Source organism: Akebia trifoliata, chromosome 4 (assembly GCF_017979445.1).
Source record: "Akebia trifoliata isolate Shusen 1 chromosome 4, ASM1797944v1, whole genome shotgun sequence".
Taxonomy (NCBI): Eukaryota; Viridiplantae; Streptophyta; class Magnoliopsida; order Ranunculales; family Lardizabalaceae; genus Akebia; species Akebia trifoliata.
The window spans coordinates 8741319-8763117 of NC_141378.1; the positions used below are offsets into that span (position 1 = coordinate 8741319).

A 21799-nucleotide genomic window follows, 5' to 3' on the forward strand; every position below is an offset into this window, starting at 1 on the left:
ACCACAACCGTTTTGCTTTCATGGAAAATATTCAGCTTCAAAAGAAAAGAAAAAAAAAAAAAAAAAACCTTTTCGAGGTTCATAGAAAGTGATGAAAATAGATGGTTACTAAACTCCCAAATCTAAAACTAAAATTCAACAGTGAAAATTATTATTTATTTTTTTTTTTCAGAGTTCTTAAAATTTTGTCCTTCATAACCCTGCATCATCAGATCATGTTTTTATTGATGCAGTTAGGACCCACCTCAAGGTATGTTGACTAACAAATTAACCGCATCAATATGAATTTTATGACAGTTTATCACTATCCAAAGTTTGCAAGATAACAAACTTGATAAAATAAGATTTGGTTGAGTAACAAATTTTACAAAGTAAAGTTCCTTTGGAGTTGTCAGAACTCTTAAGGGATTTTCTGTAGTAAAAATGCAACAGCTAGGTCCACCATGTAAATCTCTTTAAAAACCAAAAAATGTCAATATCAAGGTTACATGTTCAAAATGGGAAAATGATGGGGGCTTTTTCAAGACCAATAATGGTAGGAAAAAATCTCACCATCAAGGCCTTTGTAATTTCCACTTTGGGATTCATAACTTAGACTTGTAGTATACCTACTGCTGCCAAAGCAAATTAATCCATTTCTACATCATATCAATGGAACTGGAACCATAAAAAAAAAAAAAATCGATTTTATACTTAGAGACCCCGATTCTAATAGGTTCTTATAAAATGGAATAAAAAATTGTGATTTTTTGATTCTGGTTAAATGGGTACCCAATGAAACCCCTATCTATGATTATGTCAAACCTTGATTCTATCTATGATTAATTAACATTTTATATTGAACCTTCAAAAAGACGTATCCCAAATATTTGGAGGAATTTCAGCTGAACAAATCTTATCCCGACATTCCATTCCATCTAAAATCAAGTCGTGTTTACTGCTTAGGAACAAATTCTTTCCTCTCACTCTTTTAGAACTTTTAACTTCTTCTTCTGTTCATAACTCATAAGATCCCAAATCTTTGGGATAAACTTTCGGTTATGCTTTTTTTTTTCTTTCCCTACAATTTTTTTTTACGCATTATAGTGAGGGCCCTATTGAAAAGGCCAAGTCTGTATAGAGTAAGGTGACTGTCAGGTTGGCCCACCACATACATCATCATTCTAAGTAAGAGTCCATCTGATAGAAAGTGGTGGTGGTCTTGGGTTTAAAGGTGGCACTTAAACATTTGTATTGGTGGTTCAAAAGTCAGCTATAACATGGCAAAAGCCCATTAGACCCACATATGGTAATAATGCAAAGCAAGGAATCTCATATTCCATTCAAACTCTTTCTTGTCATTTATCAAGAATGCAGCCAAGCCATGCTTCTCCATAGTTCAAACAAATCCACAAATAACCTTAATCAAGAACCTAGTAACTTTTAATCAGAAAAAATGACTTCCCAACAACCAAGTAGAGAACCTAAAGCAAGGGGTTAATATTTAAAAGATAAAAGGATAACCCCCTATATGTTACAATTATTTTACAAAAAATATGCCTACTGTACTTGCATTTATTTAAATTTGTACTTTTAGATGGTCGTGCTAAGGGTATTAAAAATAAGAGAGCTACTATTGGCACCCCAACTTTTACTTATTACAGATTAAGAAAATACGTTAATGGTTGAGAATAAGTAAAAGTTCGGCTGCTAATAGAAGCTCAGTTGTTCATCTTTATAGATTTCTACTTTTTTGTGTCTAGAATTTTATATGAGCCTAATCAGAATTGTAAAGAACTAATGAAATTGTTTGAACGAGTGTCATAATGTTTTGCAATGTTGAGATTAATTTGAACCAAACCTTTGTACCGATTGAAGAGTGTTTTTTTTTTTTTTTTTTTTTTTTGGGGGGGGGGGGGGGGGGGGGGCGCTTAAATAAATAAATTGAGAAATTGAGGTGTAATAAGTAAAAGTTGGGTGCCAATAGCAGCTCTCTAAAATAAACTTAAATAAATAGAATACAAGTACAAAAATACCTGTTTGATAAAGAAATTCATTACCAAACAGAAAATATATCCTATATATAGTACTAGATATCTTATATTTTTGGTGAAGAACCTAAAAAAAATCATTCAAAGCACTAACGTATTTAAATTCATTCATGTATGACAAAAGATTAGATGAGAGCAGGCCAACACATAATAAAGGATCACCACTACCACCTACACATAGGGCCATTATTAACATAAATTTTTCAGAGAGAGAGAGCACAAGTCAGAGCTCATGGAATGCATGGGCAGCATCCTTGCCAACACAATCACAAGCCTCCCAGTGATTCCTATGTGGCGAGCCACACAAAGTCTTCAAACACTCTCATTGAACTGCATTGTTAGCAGCGCAGCATGGGACTGACCTCAATGACTCAGGAGGGAGGGACAATTAAACAGAGAGCAAACCAATCCAATCAACCAATACTAACTAATTATAACCCCAGTGATGTTTGATATTGGCTTTAAAAAATTTAGAGGTGAAAATTCAATAGAATAAGAAGAATATGGAGTCAAATCTCAGCTTATAGGGACAAGATTTCATCATGTGATTGGATGTTTGGAAGAAAAAAAAAATGAGATGAGCCTGACAGAACCCAAACCACAGAATTTTCAAATTGCTTACTATTTTCTTTGCAAGAATAATTGACAGAAATGAATAAATTAGGGAGTTTCCTAAAGCCTTCCTTGGTTTTTAAAAATAAAGTTTAGAATCATTACCTTTCAATGAAATGAAGATGTATGTACATCTGAGAAGAGAAGCCACCCTGCTGGATAGTGGCAGAACAATTCTCCACAATTCCTTCGTCCATCAGCATCATCACATGCTCCAAGACTTGGACTCAAAGAGAATTCAAGCAGTCAACAAGGTCAGGGACAGCCCAAAAACATCATTGCAAATCGAACACAACCATGTACTGAGCTTTCTTGCTGTTGCAGCGCTGGTCACAAGTTCGATGAAAAAGGTCAAATCAGGCAGACAGCAAACTTTTGCCATAAACTATGCAATCAATTTAACCTCATAAACTGTGCCCTTAAAGTTCAGGAAATTTGCACTATATTGGCCCAGATTTTGCGCTTGCTCAACTATTATAGGTGATACCTCACTCTATAAGAAGATACTTGGGCTCGTTATAAGTAGCTCTATGAAAAAGGAAGTATCTTCTTCCATGCCAAGACATGCTACAATTGCAAACAACTTCATCTCATACAATACCCTATCCCAACTATCTGGGATTGGTGAGATAAGCCTTGTTAAGTCATTCATTTCTTGCTAGGGGAGCTATATCTTCAATTAAGGTTTCTTGCCTGTCTGTCTTCAAATCTTTTCTTACTACCTCAACTCACATTCTTTCCCATCTTCCACTTAAATCACGACCATCAAATTTCCAAAAGATATGGGAATACGCCTATTACATTTTTTCCCCTGTAAAGCATCCAATAAAATCCATGTGGCAGAAAGAAAAAGAAAATAAATTTAAAACATATTGAGCTAACTGCTGATGTGTTGCATAATACCTTGACCCAATGAAGCCATTTTCAAATTAAACACCAATCATCATATGAACTTACAAACACATGAGGGGAATAAACACCAACCATTTATATTAAAAAATCTTCAAGTACAAATCCGCATATTGTCTAAGGCTGTGGGAAACCATGAATATGGCCTCCATGAAATGAATTAAAAAAATCCATATGGACAACCAGTAGATGACTTACCGATGACACACATGACACAAAACATCATATGAACGTTTTTTATTTTATTTTTTCCAATTACAAAGAGTAAACATCAATCACTTTCTGAACTTACAAACATGTGAGACTTACAATCCCGCATGTCTATCATCATTTGAATTTCATGTAACACATTTACGACCATATAAGAGCAAGGATCACAAATACGCCAACCATAAAAAACAGCATTTTCAAGTAAGAATCTGCTTGTTGTCCTTGACTAGTTGGAAGTGCAAAACCATGAACATGGCCTCCATGAAACGAATTAAAAGATCCATACGGAAAACCAGCAGCTGTTCCATATGTAGTAGTGTCAGGGAATCCATGCACCTGAAGATTAAAAAGTGATGGAATCAAACCACCAAAAGCCGCAGAGAGAGTGAAATTCCCAAATCTCGTTGTTGCTATAGGCGTAAACCCTCCCATAAACCCAAACCCTTGCTGAGGGAAATGATTTGTGTCTGGTGGAGGGGAAGTTTCGGGTCTCTGGCCTGCTGGACGATTAGGGATATTAACACCAGGAATTGACTTAGATCTTGGATCCGTTGGTGTCTTTCCCCTACCGTAAAGAGGAACTAATTTCTCATCCTGTATGAGGGCCTTACAAACAGGGCATTCTTGGGAATGTGAGTGAATATGGAGCCACTTGTAGAGACAAGGCCAACAGAAGAGATGGCCACATAAGGTGACGATTGGGTCTTGAGCCAATTCAAAGCAGATATTGCATTCAAAATTACCAGCATCGTTGCTACCATTGTTTGAGCATGAAGGGCTTTGGGGTGGTTCACTGGTTGATTCCCCAAACCCATTGGCCATCTTGAAAACCAAGAACTTCAAAATGCCTGTTAATCATATATGTACTCAAATCAACACCAATAACAAAAAGAAAACCCTGTTTTTTGTTTTAAACTAATTAGTTCAAATAAAATTTCAAAATCATAGACCTTAACTACAAAAGAAAATTTCTAATTTATATAATATTAGAAACCCCCATGCAAACCTAAACAACGAAAAATCAACACCAAGAACGTAAAGATGCCTGTTAATTATATATGTACTAAAATCAACATCAACAACAAGAAGAAAACCATTGTCTTGTTTTAAACTAATTAGTTCACATAAATTTCAGAATCCTAGACCTTCATTACAAAACCAAATTTCTAATTTCTAACAATAGAAACGCCAATGCAAACCTAAACAACGAAAAATCGTTAAACCAATCAAAAGCAAACGCACATTACTATCAGAACTGTAGATTGGCAGCAACAACATCAAAATTGAACAAAAAGAGACTTACAAACATCACCAAAATGTAAACAGAAACATAGCAAGGTATCCCAACCTTCAACCTAAAACCTAAATACACCCAATTTCACGAACACAGATGAATATTCAATTACTTATAAAGTCATCCTTCAACTAAACCGTTCAAATTAAACTGATTCAACAACTAAAACCCCAAGATTTTCAGCTTTAACGAAACAACATTACAAAAACACCATTAATGATCAAAGGAAGACCATGAACATACAATTTATAGGGTTTACGAATCGCAAAGCGATCAGATATCAATAAGAGACAGAAAGTTAGGGTTTTTTTTATGTTAAAAACAGATCTAATCCATAAATTGAAGAAACTCGAGACAAGCAGATGTAAAACAAGATCGAAAAACCTAGAGAGAAAGAGATTGACTTACCTTGACCGATCCAGAAATCAACCGAAGTCCTATTCACGATTTGTTCGTGAATTTTGCGGATAAATTCGCCAAAATGGAAGAAGCTTTGACGTCTGACGTCCTTCTTTACTAGATTCGGGTGAGAAAAAAAAGGATTTTATACACCAGTTGAAACTTAACTAACTTACGTCCACTCTAGGAATCGTTACATCTTGTTTTCGATCCACTGGTCATTAAGTATTTTCAGGCCTGGCCCACTAAAGAGCTGTATACCATTTTTGGGCTTCATTTGTAGGCCTAGATTGAAGTGAAGACCACGATTAAATTTGAGATTGTTGGAAAAAACTTTTAGCAACATGACCTAGGCAAGGCCCAACATCAAGTCTACTAAACGATCACGTCTAGGAAATATGGATCGGATCCCAAAGACCAATCCGATAAAAATCGAGTCAGGTCCGAATTAGAATCAGTTGAATTTACAAAATATAGATAAACTTCATATATTAAATAAAATATATAATATAATTATATACTTCCTCACATTTTATCAGATCAAGGCCTATGTAATCATACCAGATCCTTATTGGATTGAATCCTTCTCGAATCCAAATCCTCTATCCAGGGGCGGAGCTAGGATTTTCTTGTAGTGGGGGCAAACTATGATTAGTTGTATAGTTGAAGAACTTGAAGATTAATGGTTTTAGGAAGAAAATCATAGGTTTTTTATTAGAAATTGAAAAAAAAGAGGATATTTAGGTCATTTTCAATTAGTATATGAGAAGGCCCGGTTAAAAGGGCAATGTCATCGATAAAAAATTGAAAGGGAGGGGAGGGGGGAGGAATTGGAGGGGCTGTGGGGGCAAATGGGGAGAGAGGTGAGGGAGTGGGGATAAATGGGGCATGTAATTAATTGAAAATATAGGAGTCTCTCAAAGTTCTATAGGGGCAATTGCCCCCACCAACTCCTTACTAGCTCCGCCCTTGCCTCTATCAATACTTGAAGTTATCAAAACTAGAGATAATGGGTCAGGAATAAAATCGAGCCGATCCTTAAAAAAAAAAAAAAAATCTCATTTTAAATAAATCTTCTTTTTTAAAAGGAATAAAGGATTTTTCTATCGTCCAACCACGTTTTTCACTAAAATAATTGAGACTGGAAGAAAAATATTTTGAAGGGAATCCCAACAAATATCTTTCTATCTCAACCATTTGTTTAATGGAAAATTTAAACATCATCTGTGTTGAGAGAAAATAGAAGTAATAATAAATAACCAAAAAATATATAAAAAAATGCAATCACACACACATATTAAAGTATATAGAGATTTTAAGTAGGGGTGGCAATCTTAACATGACTCAAAAACAACACGAAATTAATGGATTTGGGTCATAATAGTGCCAATCCATCTAATACGATCATTAAATGGGTTAGGTATGGTTAGGACGTCAACCTATTTAACCTATTTTGATACATTTAGTTATTCTGTAATTAATATGCCATTTTAAATTATAAAACATAAAATGTATCTCAAATAGTAACAATTATTTAAGAGTTTTTTTGGTTACCGTTTTTTTTTTTTTTCTAGAATTTCATAAGACTTTTCCATAATACTTTTTCTTTATCAATTTTTTTAAAACATAAATAGTGTTTCAAGATATTTTTCAAATAATTACCCATTTTTTTGTTTTTTTTCTTTTCTCGACCATCTAATTGGTTGTGATACACAACCATTTTTTGGTGATGAAACTTTTTTTTTTGTTTTGTGATATTTAATTTATGTTGGTAGATATTGGTTTATTTTTTTATGGTGGAAATGCGATTTATTTTTTAAATTAAGATTAGAATTTTATTAAATAGGTTACATGGCGTTGCCTATTTAATAAAGAGAAAATTACTCAAAGGGCCTTAACGGATAAACTTTTTCCTAAATAGTCCTTAAATTTTGGGCAGTTTCTTAATAATTCATTTGGTAAAATACTCCTTTCTTAACAGTCACTAGACTCCATCTCTCACATTTCTCACAATGGAATGTCCTAACTGTTTGAACTCATTGTTTTCATAAATATTTTTTTTTTACTTTTGGTATCTTAATCGAGTTTCGAAAATTCTATTTTGTCAAATAGGATTTAAGAAGAATAAGTCATTTTCAAGGGTTTTTTCAAACATTTCAAAAATGTATGTAAAAATTAAGGTTTGTTCACTTTTTTTTTTTCTTAATTTTTGAATGAAAATCAATCAAGATTTGTATGTGTGTGTGTGTGTGTGTGGATGAAATCGTCTAAACAAGTCATTACCACAAGTTTTTAGTCAATCTTTCCATGTATTCCATTCGGAAAAAAAAAAAATAAATAAAACTCAAAAATTGGAAATGGGTGGCTTTACCAGTGTTAAATTAAAAATTAATAAACTTGATTGTAAATAAAAAGCGTTGAATTGGATAGTACATAAAAAAAGGGTGAGCTCAATAGTAAGTAGTGATGAGGTCGACAATAAAAATTGTGAACTCAACATTAAATAAAAAAGTGTTGAATTCGACAATAAATAAAAAGTGGTGAATTCGGTACTAAATAATGAGGGATTATTATTAAATAAAAAGTGTACTAAATGTCCTATCAAGCCGCCATGCAAAACTCATGGACTATTTAAAAATAACTCCCTCCATAAGGGTACTTTAAGTAATTTTTCCTTTAATAAATGTGTCGAGTTTGAATTTGGTAAAAATTTAATTTTCATAATTGTTTTACTTCAACACGACACGACCCATTGCCAACCCCTAGTTGTTCATCCATTGACCAATACCATCAAGCTCAATCTAAACAAACTGATCCTAGAGATCGATATTTAAAAAAATCAATATTTTTCTTTTAGTAATCCAAATTGTAATTAAGATTTTCTTGTGATCTTTATGGAACCTGTGTTTCTCTTTTGATGTACAATGTCATTGGATCCTAAAAATAACCTTTTTTTTTCTTGTCATAATTAGCATGAAAGTCATGTTTTAACTGGTAAATCAAATCTAATTGACATCATAATATATATGGTGCTTTATGATCATAGAAAACATATGGAATCTCCATCATTCTCCACTTCTCAACGTTTCCCATGAATTAGATGTTTCAGACCAACTGGCCATGCCCCACAAATTCCATCACCTTCGTATATGAAGCGACAGCATTGTTGAAAAGTCCCAAACAAACAAAAAAGTACATCAAAATAATATTAGTATTAGATGGAAAATTAGAAAAGAGATCAACACATATGTCACGCCTAATGACGTACCTTAATGATTGAGTTGAGTGAAATTAAATATGGATTTATTTAATTATTTTATAAATTAAAATTAAAATACTATTTAACATTTTATAATGGTCATATATATAAAAATAATAACCATTTTTTTCAAAATTTTGAGATCCATAAAATGGTTTTTGTTCCTTTATTTAGTGTTTTATGATGCTAATTCTTCAATTAATTTTAGTGCATTTATATCCCTTATTACTATCTCTATCAATTACCTTCAAGATCGAGGTGAGTCATCTTAATCTCAGATGATTTTTAAAATTATGGGCAACAATTGAATATTTTAAAAGACCAAAACATATATTGATTTAAAACAAATTTTGTTCTTTTATATGTTTGTTAACAAATTTTAAATCAACGATCACTTAATATCTAATTTTCTCTTTCAAGTTCAAACTATAACTTAATTCTAGACTTTAGAACTCTAGAATTCTATATGAAATATTAGGGGATGACACAAAAGCACCTGGGGATTTGAGTAAGTCATAGAAACCTAAGCTAATTCATCTAAGTTTGAACGATTAGAAAAGATCAGTTGATTCGGTCAAAGTCCTAGTTATGAGTTGAAGGCTTAGCTGGTTGAGGGAATACGAAAGGACAAGTCATTATGATAGAACAAATAAATCAATCCAAAAATGAAGGATTTTCCATTATTAAAAATGGCTGGATCTCTAATCGGGAAATATCCCAAAAATAAAAACAAAAGCAAAAATTTGAATAAGGAAGGGATTTTGATTTAATACTTCCTAGTCAAGATCTACTTGCTAAAATGGATTGAATCAAAGAAGATACTAGGATTTTCCCCTACAAATATAAGAACAAACACCCATTTTTTATGTTTACTTAACATAGATGTTGGAGAGATTGTATTAGCACACCCAAGCATTGGGAGGTGCAGATCCCAAGTCATCAGAGCAGATTTTAATGTAATACAAGTTTTTGTATCTACACTTCACATTTTATTTTTTTACCCTTTATTTTATTTTTTTTAAAGAACTAGAGTACCAATAATTATACTTCTGGGCATTATTTTTCTCAAAAAATTGTTGAAAATGATTTTACTCATTCAAATAAACTCGATCTTGATGGATACCAAGACAAGACAGAGACTGATATTTGAAACCATGGTCACTAATATTTTTTAGTGCTAGTCTCAATCTCGAGAAAGATTAAAGTTGATAACATTATTTAGTAGTATATTTTCTTTTAGTTGCACCTTTCATGAAACCATGTTTATCCCTTTTATAATCATTTTGATTTTATAGAGATTAGTATATTTTCTTTTAGTAGCACCTTTCATGAAACCATGTTTATCCCTTTTATAATCATTTTGATTTTGTAGAGATTCTGAGGAACTATGCTTATTCCATTTCCATCACATTCAGTGAGGCAATGACAAGGACTTGATCACAGCTTACGCATGACGTGAAAGGATAAAAAGCATGAGTGGGCCCTTTATGTTTAATAAGCCATCCTGATTTAATGTATATGACTTTTCCCTATCCCTGCAGATAAGCTTTGTTCTATAATTGTTCCACATCCATGTAAAATACAAATTTTTTAAGAACTTTTTTTTTTTTCAAAAAAAGGATAGTTTTTAACCATTGATCAACCCCATTTTAAATTTGGGACTTTGGTGACCATCCATTTTTTGAAGCCTTTGATTAGATAAGCCTAAAATAGTTTTATTTTTTAAATCTAATCTAAATTTTAAAAATTGAGGTATCATTAGTGAAAACATGACAATCATGTGGCCCAAACACGAGCACAACGTTCTTGACTCAGATTCATGCTCACAAGTACAAAGGGCCCCAACATGAAGGAAAGCTAGCAAGGAAGACACAGACACATCCCAAGAAATGACTGACCAGACTCCACAGTAAATAAAGTTAGCACTGCTCTAACTTGGGATGGTTGAATTACCCCTGGCATGCACACACATTCTAGCACTACATCACTTTGACAAGAAATGGTTAACGTGCCTAGGACATGTCTACTGACACACTGAAAAATGCCCATATTTTCTAGACATGAGATGGTAAGACTCGGTATGATGTTAACACATATTTATCTAGAAATTAGAAAACATGATATCAATCAAACAACTAACGATACACTCAGATTTTTGTAATTTTATAAATAGGAGATCATTCGATGGTAAAGGTACACAATTTTTTACAAACTTGTGCTCTTACTTTACCTGAATTCATGCCGACTTGTTATATCACTAGATCTTGATTTTTCATATATAAGTGTAACTAATCTATCCTCTTCTTAGAGGATTTCCTCCATAATGACCATGAACCCTACAAAAGTTTCACAATGTGCAACAAAGTATAAGTCAAGAGGTAAATCAGTTTCAACACACATGACCAAATGGATCAAACCCTTGTCGCTAGCTTTAGTGTTGAGCCAACCTCTTGGAGTTGGGAGTAATAGATATGAATGTTATACTCATTATGAAATTCAATTAAAAACTTCAACAAACTACAATAATTGAATCCAATGATGAAAACAACAATTGAATTCATACAGACTTCACCAAATTCCTTGAACCTGGTCAAATCACACGAATCTTTAATGGTCCATAATGGCCCATCATTCTACTCTACTAATGGACCGGTTAGATATTTCAAATGAAAGGAAAAGGACTAAAATCATCACTCAAGTAAGACAATTGACCCATAAACATAATTGTCTTTATTATTTAGATTTGTGATTTTTTGACTCGAAAATTTTTACTTGGTTGGTACGTGGCTGATGTGGCAAGGGCACAAAATTGTAGATCTTTTTCTTCGTGATACACAAATAAAAATGATCAACGATTTTGTACCCTTTCCATGTCAGTCGAGTACATACCGAGTGAAAATTTTCGAGTAAGGAAGTCATTAGTTTATTATTAAATGAGTTGATGGGCTATCTGAAATGTGTTAAAGTTTCATTTTCTTAAATGTATGCAAGTGTAAATGTAATGTCTCCACCTAACACCAAACTTTGATGCCGGCATTTATTTCATTTTCATGGGTGGATGTTAATTTTGGTGGGGTAGCAATTTTGCATTTAAAGAACGAAAGTAGGATGTTAGAACATTTTTTTAAAATACGTGTTGTGGCTAGCTCATTAAGATTGCTATTGCCTCTGGACAAAGACAGAGAAAGTAAAGATACATGAAACATTATTTAAGACGTGTTGTTGTCTTGTTGAAATATCTAACCTATAACTTCATAAACAAATTAGGGTTTTTAACGAATTATTCAATTAGTTTAACATGCAATGAAATCATGATCAAATAATTAGTTCATTTATTTTCTCATTTGCTCCTCAGGTATGAGCACACACATGGCCCATAGCAATTCATAGTTGAATACTCTGATAATGTTAAAGTGACCTCAAGATTGGACCTTACATCGCACACCCTGACATGAAAGTGCATGGGAATGATAGATGCTTTTCCTCGAGATACAAGTGAAAAAGCAATTATGATTCCTATCCACTTTCACGTTAGTGTGTGTGATGTGAGGTCCAATCTTTAGGTCAGTACTCTAGCACGACTCTGCAAAGATATGTTCATCAAACATATAATTGAAATACAAAGTCATTCCTTGGGATTCTCTAGAAAAATGAATTCTATGAAAATCTTTATCTGTGATTATGAAATCTGCATTTTTCTCCCAACTTGATCCCATGTTTGATGTCCTATGTCAAACGTTGTTTGTAGCTAGAAAAATTCTTCGAACTATTAATGTAAGAGAGCTGATATTGACACCCCAATTAGAATTTAAAAAATAGGGTGAATTACCGGTTCGTGAATATGCCAAAATACCAAGTTCGGTACACTGTTCATTTTAATATCCGAAAACATGCACAAGGTACACTGTTCACCTTTACACATGTATGTATTTCGTCATTTTTAATATAATAATGCTGAAGTGACCTCAATTTGGAATCTGATATCACACTTCTTGATGTGAAAGTGTATGAGAGCCATAGATGCTTTCATCGAGATACGAGTGAAAAAAAGATCTATGATTCCTATCCACTTTCACGTCAAGAAGTGAGATATGAGGTTCCAGCTTGAGGTGACTCTAGCATAACTCTTTTTAATATCTATGAATTTGTAGATATATTAGCGAATTTGTAGCTATTAAAAAATGACGAACCTAGGATTTTTTAGATGCGTAAAAGTGAACAATGTACCGTGTGTATGTTTTTAGAATTAAAACGAACAGTGTACCAAAATCGGAATTTCAACAAAAATTGCATATGTTTTGGGGAAAATCTCTAAAAAATAAATCAATGAATGAGAATAAGTAAAAAATTGGGGTGCCAATAGAAACTCTTCTCTCTTTTTTTTTTTTCTCTCCAGATTTCTATTTGTTAGATTTAGGATTTTATAGGGCTTAATACTACCTGTAAACAACTGTTGAAGTTACTTGGATGAATGTGTTATATTGCTTTGCAATGTTGAATTAATAACTTCAACAGAAACTTTTGTAAAGTTTGAATGGAGTGTTTTACTCTTCAATTGGGGTGTAATGAATAATTTAAGAAATGGAGTGTAATAAGTAAACGTTGGGATGTGAATAGTAGATTCTGATTTAATTATAAAAGAAGTTAGCACTTCCAACTAAATTATCAGTATGTCTAAAGAAGTTATTTTTTGAAAAACATTTCTCATCAAAAAATAATTTTTCAATCACACTCCAACTTTTGCTTTCAACGCTTTTGTTTCTATCATTCTAGAAAGAACCAAAAAGGGTGGGAGGTGTCCAACAAAGTATTTGTTAGAGAATAATTTCCCTAAGAAACTCTAGGGAATGTTCATTAGGGTTGTTAATGAGCGGGTTCAACTCGGGCTTAGTTTAAACCTAAATCGTTTGTAATGGCTTATACTGAAACCAATCCTATTAGTATGTAACTTGATCTAAATTTAATGGGTTTTGAAAGACTTTGAGTCACGGACTTAAGATCAAGCGCTTAACCCTTTTTTTCCAGGGGGAGTGGGGGGGATTGGATTAGTGATCAAAGTCGATAGTTGATTAGGGGTAGGGCTATGAAAGCTTATTGATCCAGTTTTGTGAATTAATTTTATATATATATTCCAATTTGTAGTCAAAAGAGTATTCTAAATTAACATTCGATTCGATTTGATTATTCTATCAGATATTCGATAGTATCCAACTCAAATCTATAATATAAATTATAATTAGAAATAATATTAACAAAGAATGAGGATAATTTTGGTATAAAAAACCATTTTTTAGGTGTATTTAATGCATTTTAAGTTTTCAAAGTGTAGTTAATTTTGAGGTGCTATTAGTAAAAATTGGTGTGGCAATAAAATCTCTCAAAATTTTAAGGGCATTTTCGTTATAAATTTCAATTTTCAAAATGTATTTATTTCATTTTAACGTGTGGCCTAAAGACCCTTTTATCCTCATTCGATAGTCGGCTACCAATATATGATTGAATATGGATGTTTCGGATTCACAAAACAATTCACACGGTGCAAAATACGCGATATACTTTATGCGAATATCAAGGTCAAACGTTAGGGAATATTTGTATTTATTTATTAGAAATTTTGCTTGGCATAAAATATTGGGCTTTTTGAAAATTGTGTTTCCAAGCACAATGATAAAAAATACATATATATATATATATATATATATATATATATATATATATATATAGAGAGAGAGAGAGAGAGAGAGAGAGAGAGATTTACGGGGCAGACCTATATGTAATTTTATTATAAAAACTCCCTTACTTTATTAAGTTGGTTAGTGAACAAAACTTATTTTATAAATCAGACTAGCATGACTAATGTAGTAAGATTTTAAATCTTACTAAGGATCGTTGGGCCCACATGAATTATTAAATTAGCAATCCAACACCACGGCCTTATAGATTTCATGTAAAAGCTCAAATTCAAAATAAAACATTTAAAAAAAATATTTTTGAACTTAATCGTTGATGTTGAAATGGATGACTATCGAACTCTCAAATTTAAAATAAAATTCAATGGTGAAAATTTAAGTTCCAAGGTTTTCTAAGTAACAAACTTGATAAAGTAAGGGCTGGTGGGTACCAAACTTCATAAAGTTAGGTTGTTTGGGAGTTGTTAGACCTCTAAAGGAATTTTTATAATAAAAATGCAACAGTTATTTCTGCCTAGGTAAATCTTTGAGTAAAATTAAAGATTAGTGATTTTGTAACTCAACTTAACAGTGTGACTCAAAAACTCATCAATGTGTCATGAGCAAAGATTCATAGATTCTTTCGCTCAGGATACACAAATGCACCTTTGGGATTCACGACTACAAATGACAGGTCGATTGTGTATCCCGAGGAAAAGAATCTACGATTCATTGCCCATGCCACGTCAATGAACCATATCAGGTTGAATTACAAAATTAACACTCAAAATTAAAAGAATCATAATCATTTGACTACCTCATGTGGCACACTCAATCGACTATCCCGACATGATAAGTTTGGAAATCGTAGATCTATATGCTTAAGGATACACTATTCTCTTGGGATACATATTTTTTAGGGAAAAGTGTAGTTGTGTATCTTGAGACATACGGATCTACGACCTCTAATTTGTCACATTAAGAGAGTCAATTGAGTGTGCTACGTGGGGTGGTCAAATTATCACGATTCAAATTAAAATTGACATTGATTCTCACGTTGTTGAAGAAGAGGTGCAAACATAGTGATAAATGCTTTTCACTCATATCTCGGTGAAAAGCATCTATGATTCCGTACATGCGTCAATGAAGCCGATCTTGTTAACGTCCTAAGATCACAAGTTAAAGTGCAATAAATAAAGTTTGAAAATTAACTTTTTATTATTGACATATATCCTTAGTTTTTAGTTTTCTAAGTGTATTTATTTCACTTTATCGTGTGTCCTAATAACGTGTGCCCTTGTTAACAAATTCCTTCCTTTTTTTTATAAATTTTTTTTTCCCTAAACCTCTCGGGTTTGTATTTAAATAAATAGGTAAATGACAAAATCTTTTTTTGAAGATAAAATCTCTCTGTGAAAGAAGCTAAAAATTATTAATATTAACAAATGTAATCAGTTATAGAATATCTTTAATATCCAATTGCGTTTGACGCACGGCGTATTGCCTAATGTTAAAATGGGAGTTAAAATACAGAGATTCTATTGTCACACAAGCTTTTGCTAACGCTACCCTTACATCTTGGATGGCATAAGCAAAAGTTGGTGCAGCATTAGCAGCTCTCTTAAAATAGGACGTAAATGAGTTTTAATGAATCGTTTAACTTTTTTTCTTTGGCATTTTCTCTCGTTGTTTTTAAATTAAAACTCTTTCTTTTTATAAGAGCCCACATCAATATTATAGAAAAGTAATATAAAAAGATGTTTTGAGAAATTTTAAATTTTAAAGTCTTAAAATATATTTTTCAAAAATAATATATCATTTGAATTTAGGTGAATCTAAGGATGAATCTGTGTTTGTGGCAGTCAAGGAACATCAAACCATAATCAACTCATTTATTCAATCTACTCCAACATTTCAAATCTTAAAATTTAGATTTCGAATATAACCGGGTTAAATTAATTCATAACATCTATGATTTTGTGCACACCACCGCATTATTACTAAGGGAAGTGCACAGGTAGGGATGTCAATGAGTTGGTTTTGATTCAATTCTTAAGGCATTTAGAATCATAGCTATTATATTTTTTTCGATTCCGATTTTAATTCTAAAATAAATAGAATAAAAATTAGAAAAAAAAAACATGAATATTCATCGATTTCAATTTTGAAGAATCTAAGAAGAAAAAAAAATATTTCAAATCATTATAAAATATATATTTTTTAAAAAAAATCACATATTATCTATAGAATTATTAACTTAATTATAATTTGTTGTAGAAAAGATATAAACTAATTTTTTTTTCAAAATTAAAGTTTTTCTTGTTCAAAAGTAATAAATTTTTTGAAAGCGATTTAGTATTTTTCTTTCGAATATAATCCGACCGTAATTAAAAGCCCAGATTTCTCATACATCCATTTTAGAAAAGAAAAAAATCTTTAGAAATATCTTGTAAAAAACCTCAGCCATTGATTGGATGACATTAGTCCACCAGCGTTGGATAGAAGAAATTTCCTAAGTTGAGAGAGTTGAAAACCACTTTAGAGAAGGAGTTACGACTTGAATGCCTATAAGTCTCTCACCGCCAATCATCAACAACCACCCAAATTTAAGCCCATCTTCTTATGTCCAACCTACCCACCTCTCTCTCTCTCTCTCTCTCATATAAAGAGAAAGAGAAATCACCACCGTTTCCATCTGAGCTAGAAACCGATTGAAGATGGGAGGAACTAATACCATAAACCAGAACTTGAGATACTGGTTATCAGAACACCCATCAATAATTGGTTTCAGATGGAATCACAGCCAATCATGGGGCTCCACTTGGTCCTTCCTCTTCACTTCCATAGCTTCCTACGTTACCTTATCAATCTTCCTCCACTTGATTCTCTCCCTCTTTCGTCGTCGTCGTCCTGTTCCACTTGGCCCAATCCCAGCTCTTCATAGTCTCTCCATGGCCTTAATCTCCTTCATCATCTTCGTCGGACTTCTCTTCTCGTCCGCTTCAGAAATTCGCGATACACGTTGGTTCTGGACAAGATCCAAAACCCCTCTTCAATGGTACCTCTGCTTCCCATTAGGAACCAGGCCAACGGGTCGGGTCTTCTTCTGGTCTTACCTGTTTTATCTCTCTAGATTCCTCCACTTGTTCCGTACATTCTTCACGATTCTTCGACATAGGAGATTAACCTTCTTTCGAATCTTCAACCAATCGATTCTAATCTTCATGTCGTTTCTATGGCTCGAATTCTCTCAATCTTTCCAAGTTGTGGCGATTCTTTCGACGACTCTTGTATACTCTGTGGTTTATGGGTATAGATTTTGGATCGCAATTGGATTACCGAGTGCTTGTTTCCCATTTGTGGTTAATTGTCAGATTTTGTTGTTGGGTTGCAATTTAATTTGCCATATTTGGGTTCTTCTGTTACATTTGATGAAAGGTGGGTGTAATGGAATTGGGGCTTGGGTTTTTAATTCTGTGCTTAATGGAGCAATTCTTCTGTTCTTCTTGAATTTTTATGTGAAGATGCATCTCAAGAAGAGTAACGTTCAAGAATTGGAGATGAAGGAGAGAGAGAATATTAAAAAGAAGGATCTTTGAGGTTGGTTGGTTTGATTTTTCCTTCTTTTTTTTTTTTTGTTCCTCTGTTTTTTTTTTTTTTTTTTTTTTTTTTTTCTGTGTTAGGGTTCTTCTGGAGTCCAACAACAAAAATGGTAAGCTCCAGTTTTTTAAGATACACGTGGCAGAAGTTAATTGGAAGGACCAGGTTGGACATTATAATTATTATTAACCTACTCTGTATGATGTAACCTAAATTCTAAATAGACTTAATTAAAGATGTAAGGGAGAATAACAAGACGCCCTTTTTGTATAGAAATTTTACGTATTTGATAGCGATGTAATTTTTTTTTTTTTTTAGATGGTTGTTTGAGTGCAATAAGAAGAGAAATTAGGTTTTGCCAAAGAAATTTTATATAAAATCAGTTTTGGTTGAGGAGGATTGTTTCATTATTTAAGGAGTCGTGAAATTGGGTTTACCTAATCATGGAAAATATATTTGGAATGAAAACTTTCATTTTTCGTTGTTTAATTGCCCATTTTCTATGGAAATCAATTTTTCACCTTCACCCGAAAACCCAATAACTAGAAAAGAGAAATTGGGTTTGGCAAAAGAAATTCTAGATAAAATCAGTTTTGGCTGAGGAGGATTATTTGTGGACTTGTGAAATTGGGTTTTGCCATGAAATTCTCTATAAATTAGGGTCTGTTTGATTGGCATGAAAAATATATTTTCAATGAAATTTTTTGTTTTTCATTGTTTAATTGCTTAATTTCTATGAAAATTTTCACATTCTCACCGATATCATGAGAAAATGAAATCCACCCCCATAGAATCTACAACAATCTCTCTTTTCTTTTTCTTTGTTCCTTTCTCATCACTAACACTACTCCCATAGACTACCATCGCAACCGCAGACCACTACTGTTGACTGACCAACTACATGGTCGATAGCCACTCCCACAGTCGACCAACCACACCGCTCCTCTCTATCTTTGCCATTGTCCATCGCTACAGTGTCCTTCCTTCTCTCTCTCTCTCTCCTGATTTTTTTCTCCATACTTTCCTAGGAGTAATCGAGCATTGGAATCTCTTTTTCATGGTGCCCATTTTTCTCCACTTCAAACAGATCCTTATTGTTTTATATTTGGAATTTCTTTTGGTGGGTAAGTCTTTGTTTTGTCGTCCAAAATTTGTACTTTGACGAATATTTGAGATGCCTTGTGTGTTGAATTTGAAAACATATCATTGGTAGTGAAAATAACCTAAAATGCACATATATTCAACCTCTTGGTAGAATATCCGTTTTCAATCTTTGGAGTTAAATTTTTATACTCAACCTCTCAGGACTCTACTTCCGGGAAACCTTTAATACTGAAGATTAATCTAGTAATTTTGGAACGATAGAGGACAATAGATTTTTGACTAAAATTGAACATGATGGATTGAAAATGAGGTCGTATTCTTTAAATATTTTTTATGAATAAGTTAAAAAAATTTAAGAGAACGAACATTTTAGAGAAAAATCAAAGGTTAGGCTGAAGACGAGACCATTTGATCTCGAAGATTGCCATCAAAGAGGTATCTCAACTGTTCCAATGACAACAACAATAAAGACTAATCCCGAGGACATCGGGACGACTAAATGAATCATGTTCCTCCACATCACATCACGATGTCAAAATCACATTTTGTATAAAATGAAATAAAAATAAGTGTAAAATTTAAAATTATTCTTTTCATGTGTTTTAAAAATGCACGAATTATATAATTTTTGGGGTAACCCAGAGACGTACATATCTTCAATATTTTCTCGTGCAAAATGACAAAAAATAATTCTTCCACCAAAAACAAATATGTAGTTTTCTCAAGCTGTATAAATTATTGTGTATCATACACTTTTGGTTTGCAATCATGCAAGCTGTTTTTTATATTGGGGGTGACATAGTCCATACAATTTCAAGGATTTAAAGTTGGGTGGGTCACACTCATTCCACTTATTGTCCCCCAATAACTAAAATATGTTTAGTGAGTATTGGAGGAGGGGCCATACTTGCAGAGTTCAGAAACGTTGTGTAAGATTAAACGTTGAACAGATACCCCTGTGTGTGTGTGTGTGGGGTGGGGGAAGATAGTGCGTGAGAAATCAGTCACCACCAAAGAATGATTTCTAATCTTCTACCTATTATTTTATGTTACTTCACATCTTTTTTAGGTCAGATGTTGAAATTGGATGCCCACAAGTGTTTGATATTACCACTTGTAGAAATTAAAACATAATTTTATCTCGATTGTACAAATATCATCTGATCAAGATTTATATTATTACAGGTAGGGAAATGGTACCATCAATATTAGAGATCTCTAAGTTGATGATTGGTTAAATCAATCAACCACTCAAGAAGGGATTTTGTCTTTTTGTAACATTATCAACCCATTTTGAAAAGTAAGTCAAGGTCTTATTTATACAATTAGTTATTTGTGCATTTGTAATTGACTTCACAGCAAGGAAAGATCATGAAGGGCTGAACTCTTCTACGTATAAATCATGATAAGATTTACTCATTTAAAGTTGAATTATTCAATTTAGGTTAAAAATATATTTTGAATCATTTTATGACTCAAGACATCAGAGTATATTTTGTAAGAACCACATCAATGTCTGATTTTGGAGATGAATATCGTTATATTTTGTGGAGCTTGATACGGAGGTACTTTTTTTGGGATAACCGGGTATCCCTACAAACAATGGACTGGTCTCGTATATGACATTTGCCCAGTCCATAGACCATGGTCTTGTCCCAAGGATTAATCCTGGGTGGGCGGGCTAACCCGAACTCAATCCGATGGATGGGCGAGCATGGACTAAGTTATGAAAAATGAGTTGAGCTTAGACTAGGAAACTCAATGTGAAAAAAACTCATATTCAATGGTCCAAGATTGTCGAATTTCATAAAATTTGACGGATCATGTCATTAAAATTTTCATTGTCAAATTTTTTCTTCTGACAAGTTGAAACCATCAAATTAATGGAAGATTAGAGAAATTCGACGGCTCTAAGCCATTGAATCTAGGGAACATCACAAGTTACGATGGGCTAGGCTATTGAATTTTAGTTTCTAAAATTCATGGGCCTTGGTCCGTCGAATTTTCCTGTAGAACTTTCTAGTTTTCACGTAGCGAAATCTCAACCTGAATTGAATGCAGGTTGAGTTCGAGTTGAGGCTCTAGCCAATCCAACTCAACTCAAACCCGATGCTATATATTTACATATAAATATTTTTATTTATTTATTTAAAAAATAATAGTTTTCTTTCCTAAATATATTTGTAAACAAATATTTTTATTGATTTTTATTTTTATATTTAAATTTATTGCTATATGTGTTTAAGTATAGTATTTTACAGATTTTTTAAGATGAAGAATCGGTTTTACCTAAAATTTAAAGAGAGAAAAATGAGCTCAACACACCAAAATTTACCTAATTTAAAAATGAAATTAGACTTGCTTAATGAGCCCAATTCGTCTAAAATTACCTAACTAAACTAACTCAATTTTAAAAGCTCAATTTCGAGTTAAGCTTGGGTTAATGAGCTCTAACTCGTGGTCAGGTTGAGGGTTCTACAACTTGGGTTGACCCTCCAACCCGCCCAAGTTGTAGCCCTAGTCCCAAGGCACGTGCAATTCTCACACATCACACGCACTAGATAAGTGAGGATGCACCATTGTGGGTGGCCCATGAGGATTTAATGCTCATACTGGGCATCGAACTCATGACCTATGGGCATTAACCAATTATCAATCTAAAATTGCCATTGAACCAACCCCTCGGGATTTACATGGAGATACTATTAATTAA

General features: G+C 32.9%; 2 protein-coding genes across 3 annotated transcripts; one reads left to right on the forward strand and one right to left on the reverse strand.

The window, feature by feature from the left end:
• Positions 1-3606: 3606 nt before the first annotated feature.
• Positions 3607-5620, reverse strand: LOC147403548 (uncharacterized). Its single transcript, XM_086439149.1, has 2 exons — positions 5464-5620; positions 3607-4609 (listed from the first exon to the last, which is right to left on the reverse strand). The coding sequence occupies exon 2, from the start codon at positions 4581-4583 to the stop codon at positions 3903-3905; it is 681 nt and encodes a 226-aa protein (XP_086295275.1). The 5' UTR covers positions 4584-4609; positions 5464-5620; the 3' UTR covers positions 3607-3902.
• An 11356-nt stretch (positions 5621-16976) lies between these two features.
• LOC147403549 (fatty acid elongase 3-like) lies at positions 16977-20428 on the forward strand. 2 transcript variants are annotated; one of them, XM_086439150.1, is made up of 2 exons: positions 16977-17982; positions 20272-20428. In XM_086439150.1, exon 1 carries the CDS (start codon positions 17100-17102, stop codon positions 17979-17981), a length of 882 nt encoding a protein of 293 aa, XP_086295276.1. In that variant the 5' UTR covers positions 16977-17099; the 3' UTR covers position 17982; positions 20272-20428. The 2 variants fall into 2 exon arrangements, with proteins under 2 accessions (XP_086295276.1, XP_086295277.1); XM_086439151.1 differs by lacking the exon at positions 20272-20428 and adding an exon at positions 19982-19998.
• The last annotated feature ends 1371 nt before the right edge of the window (positions 20429-21799 follow it).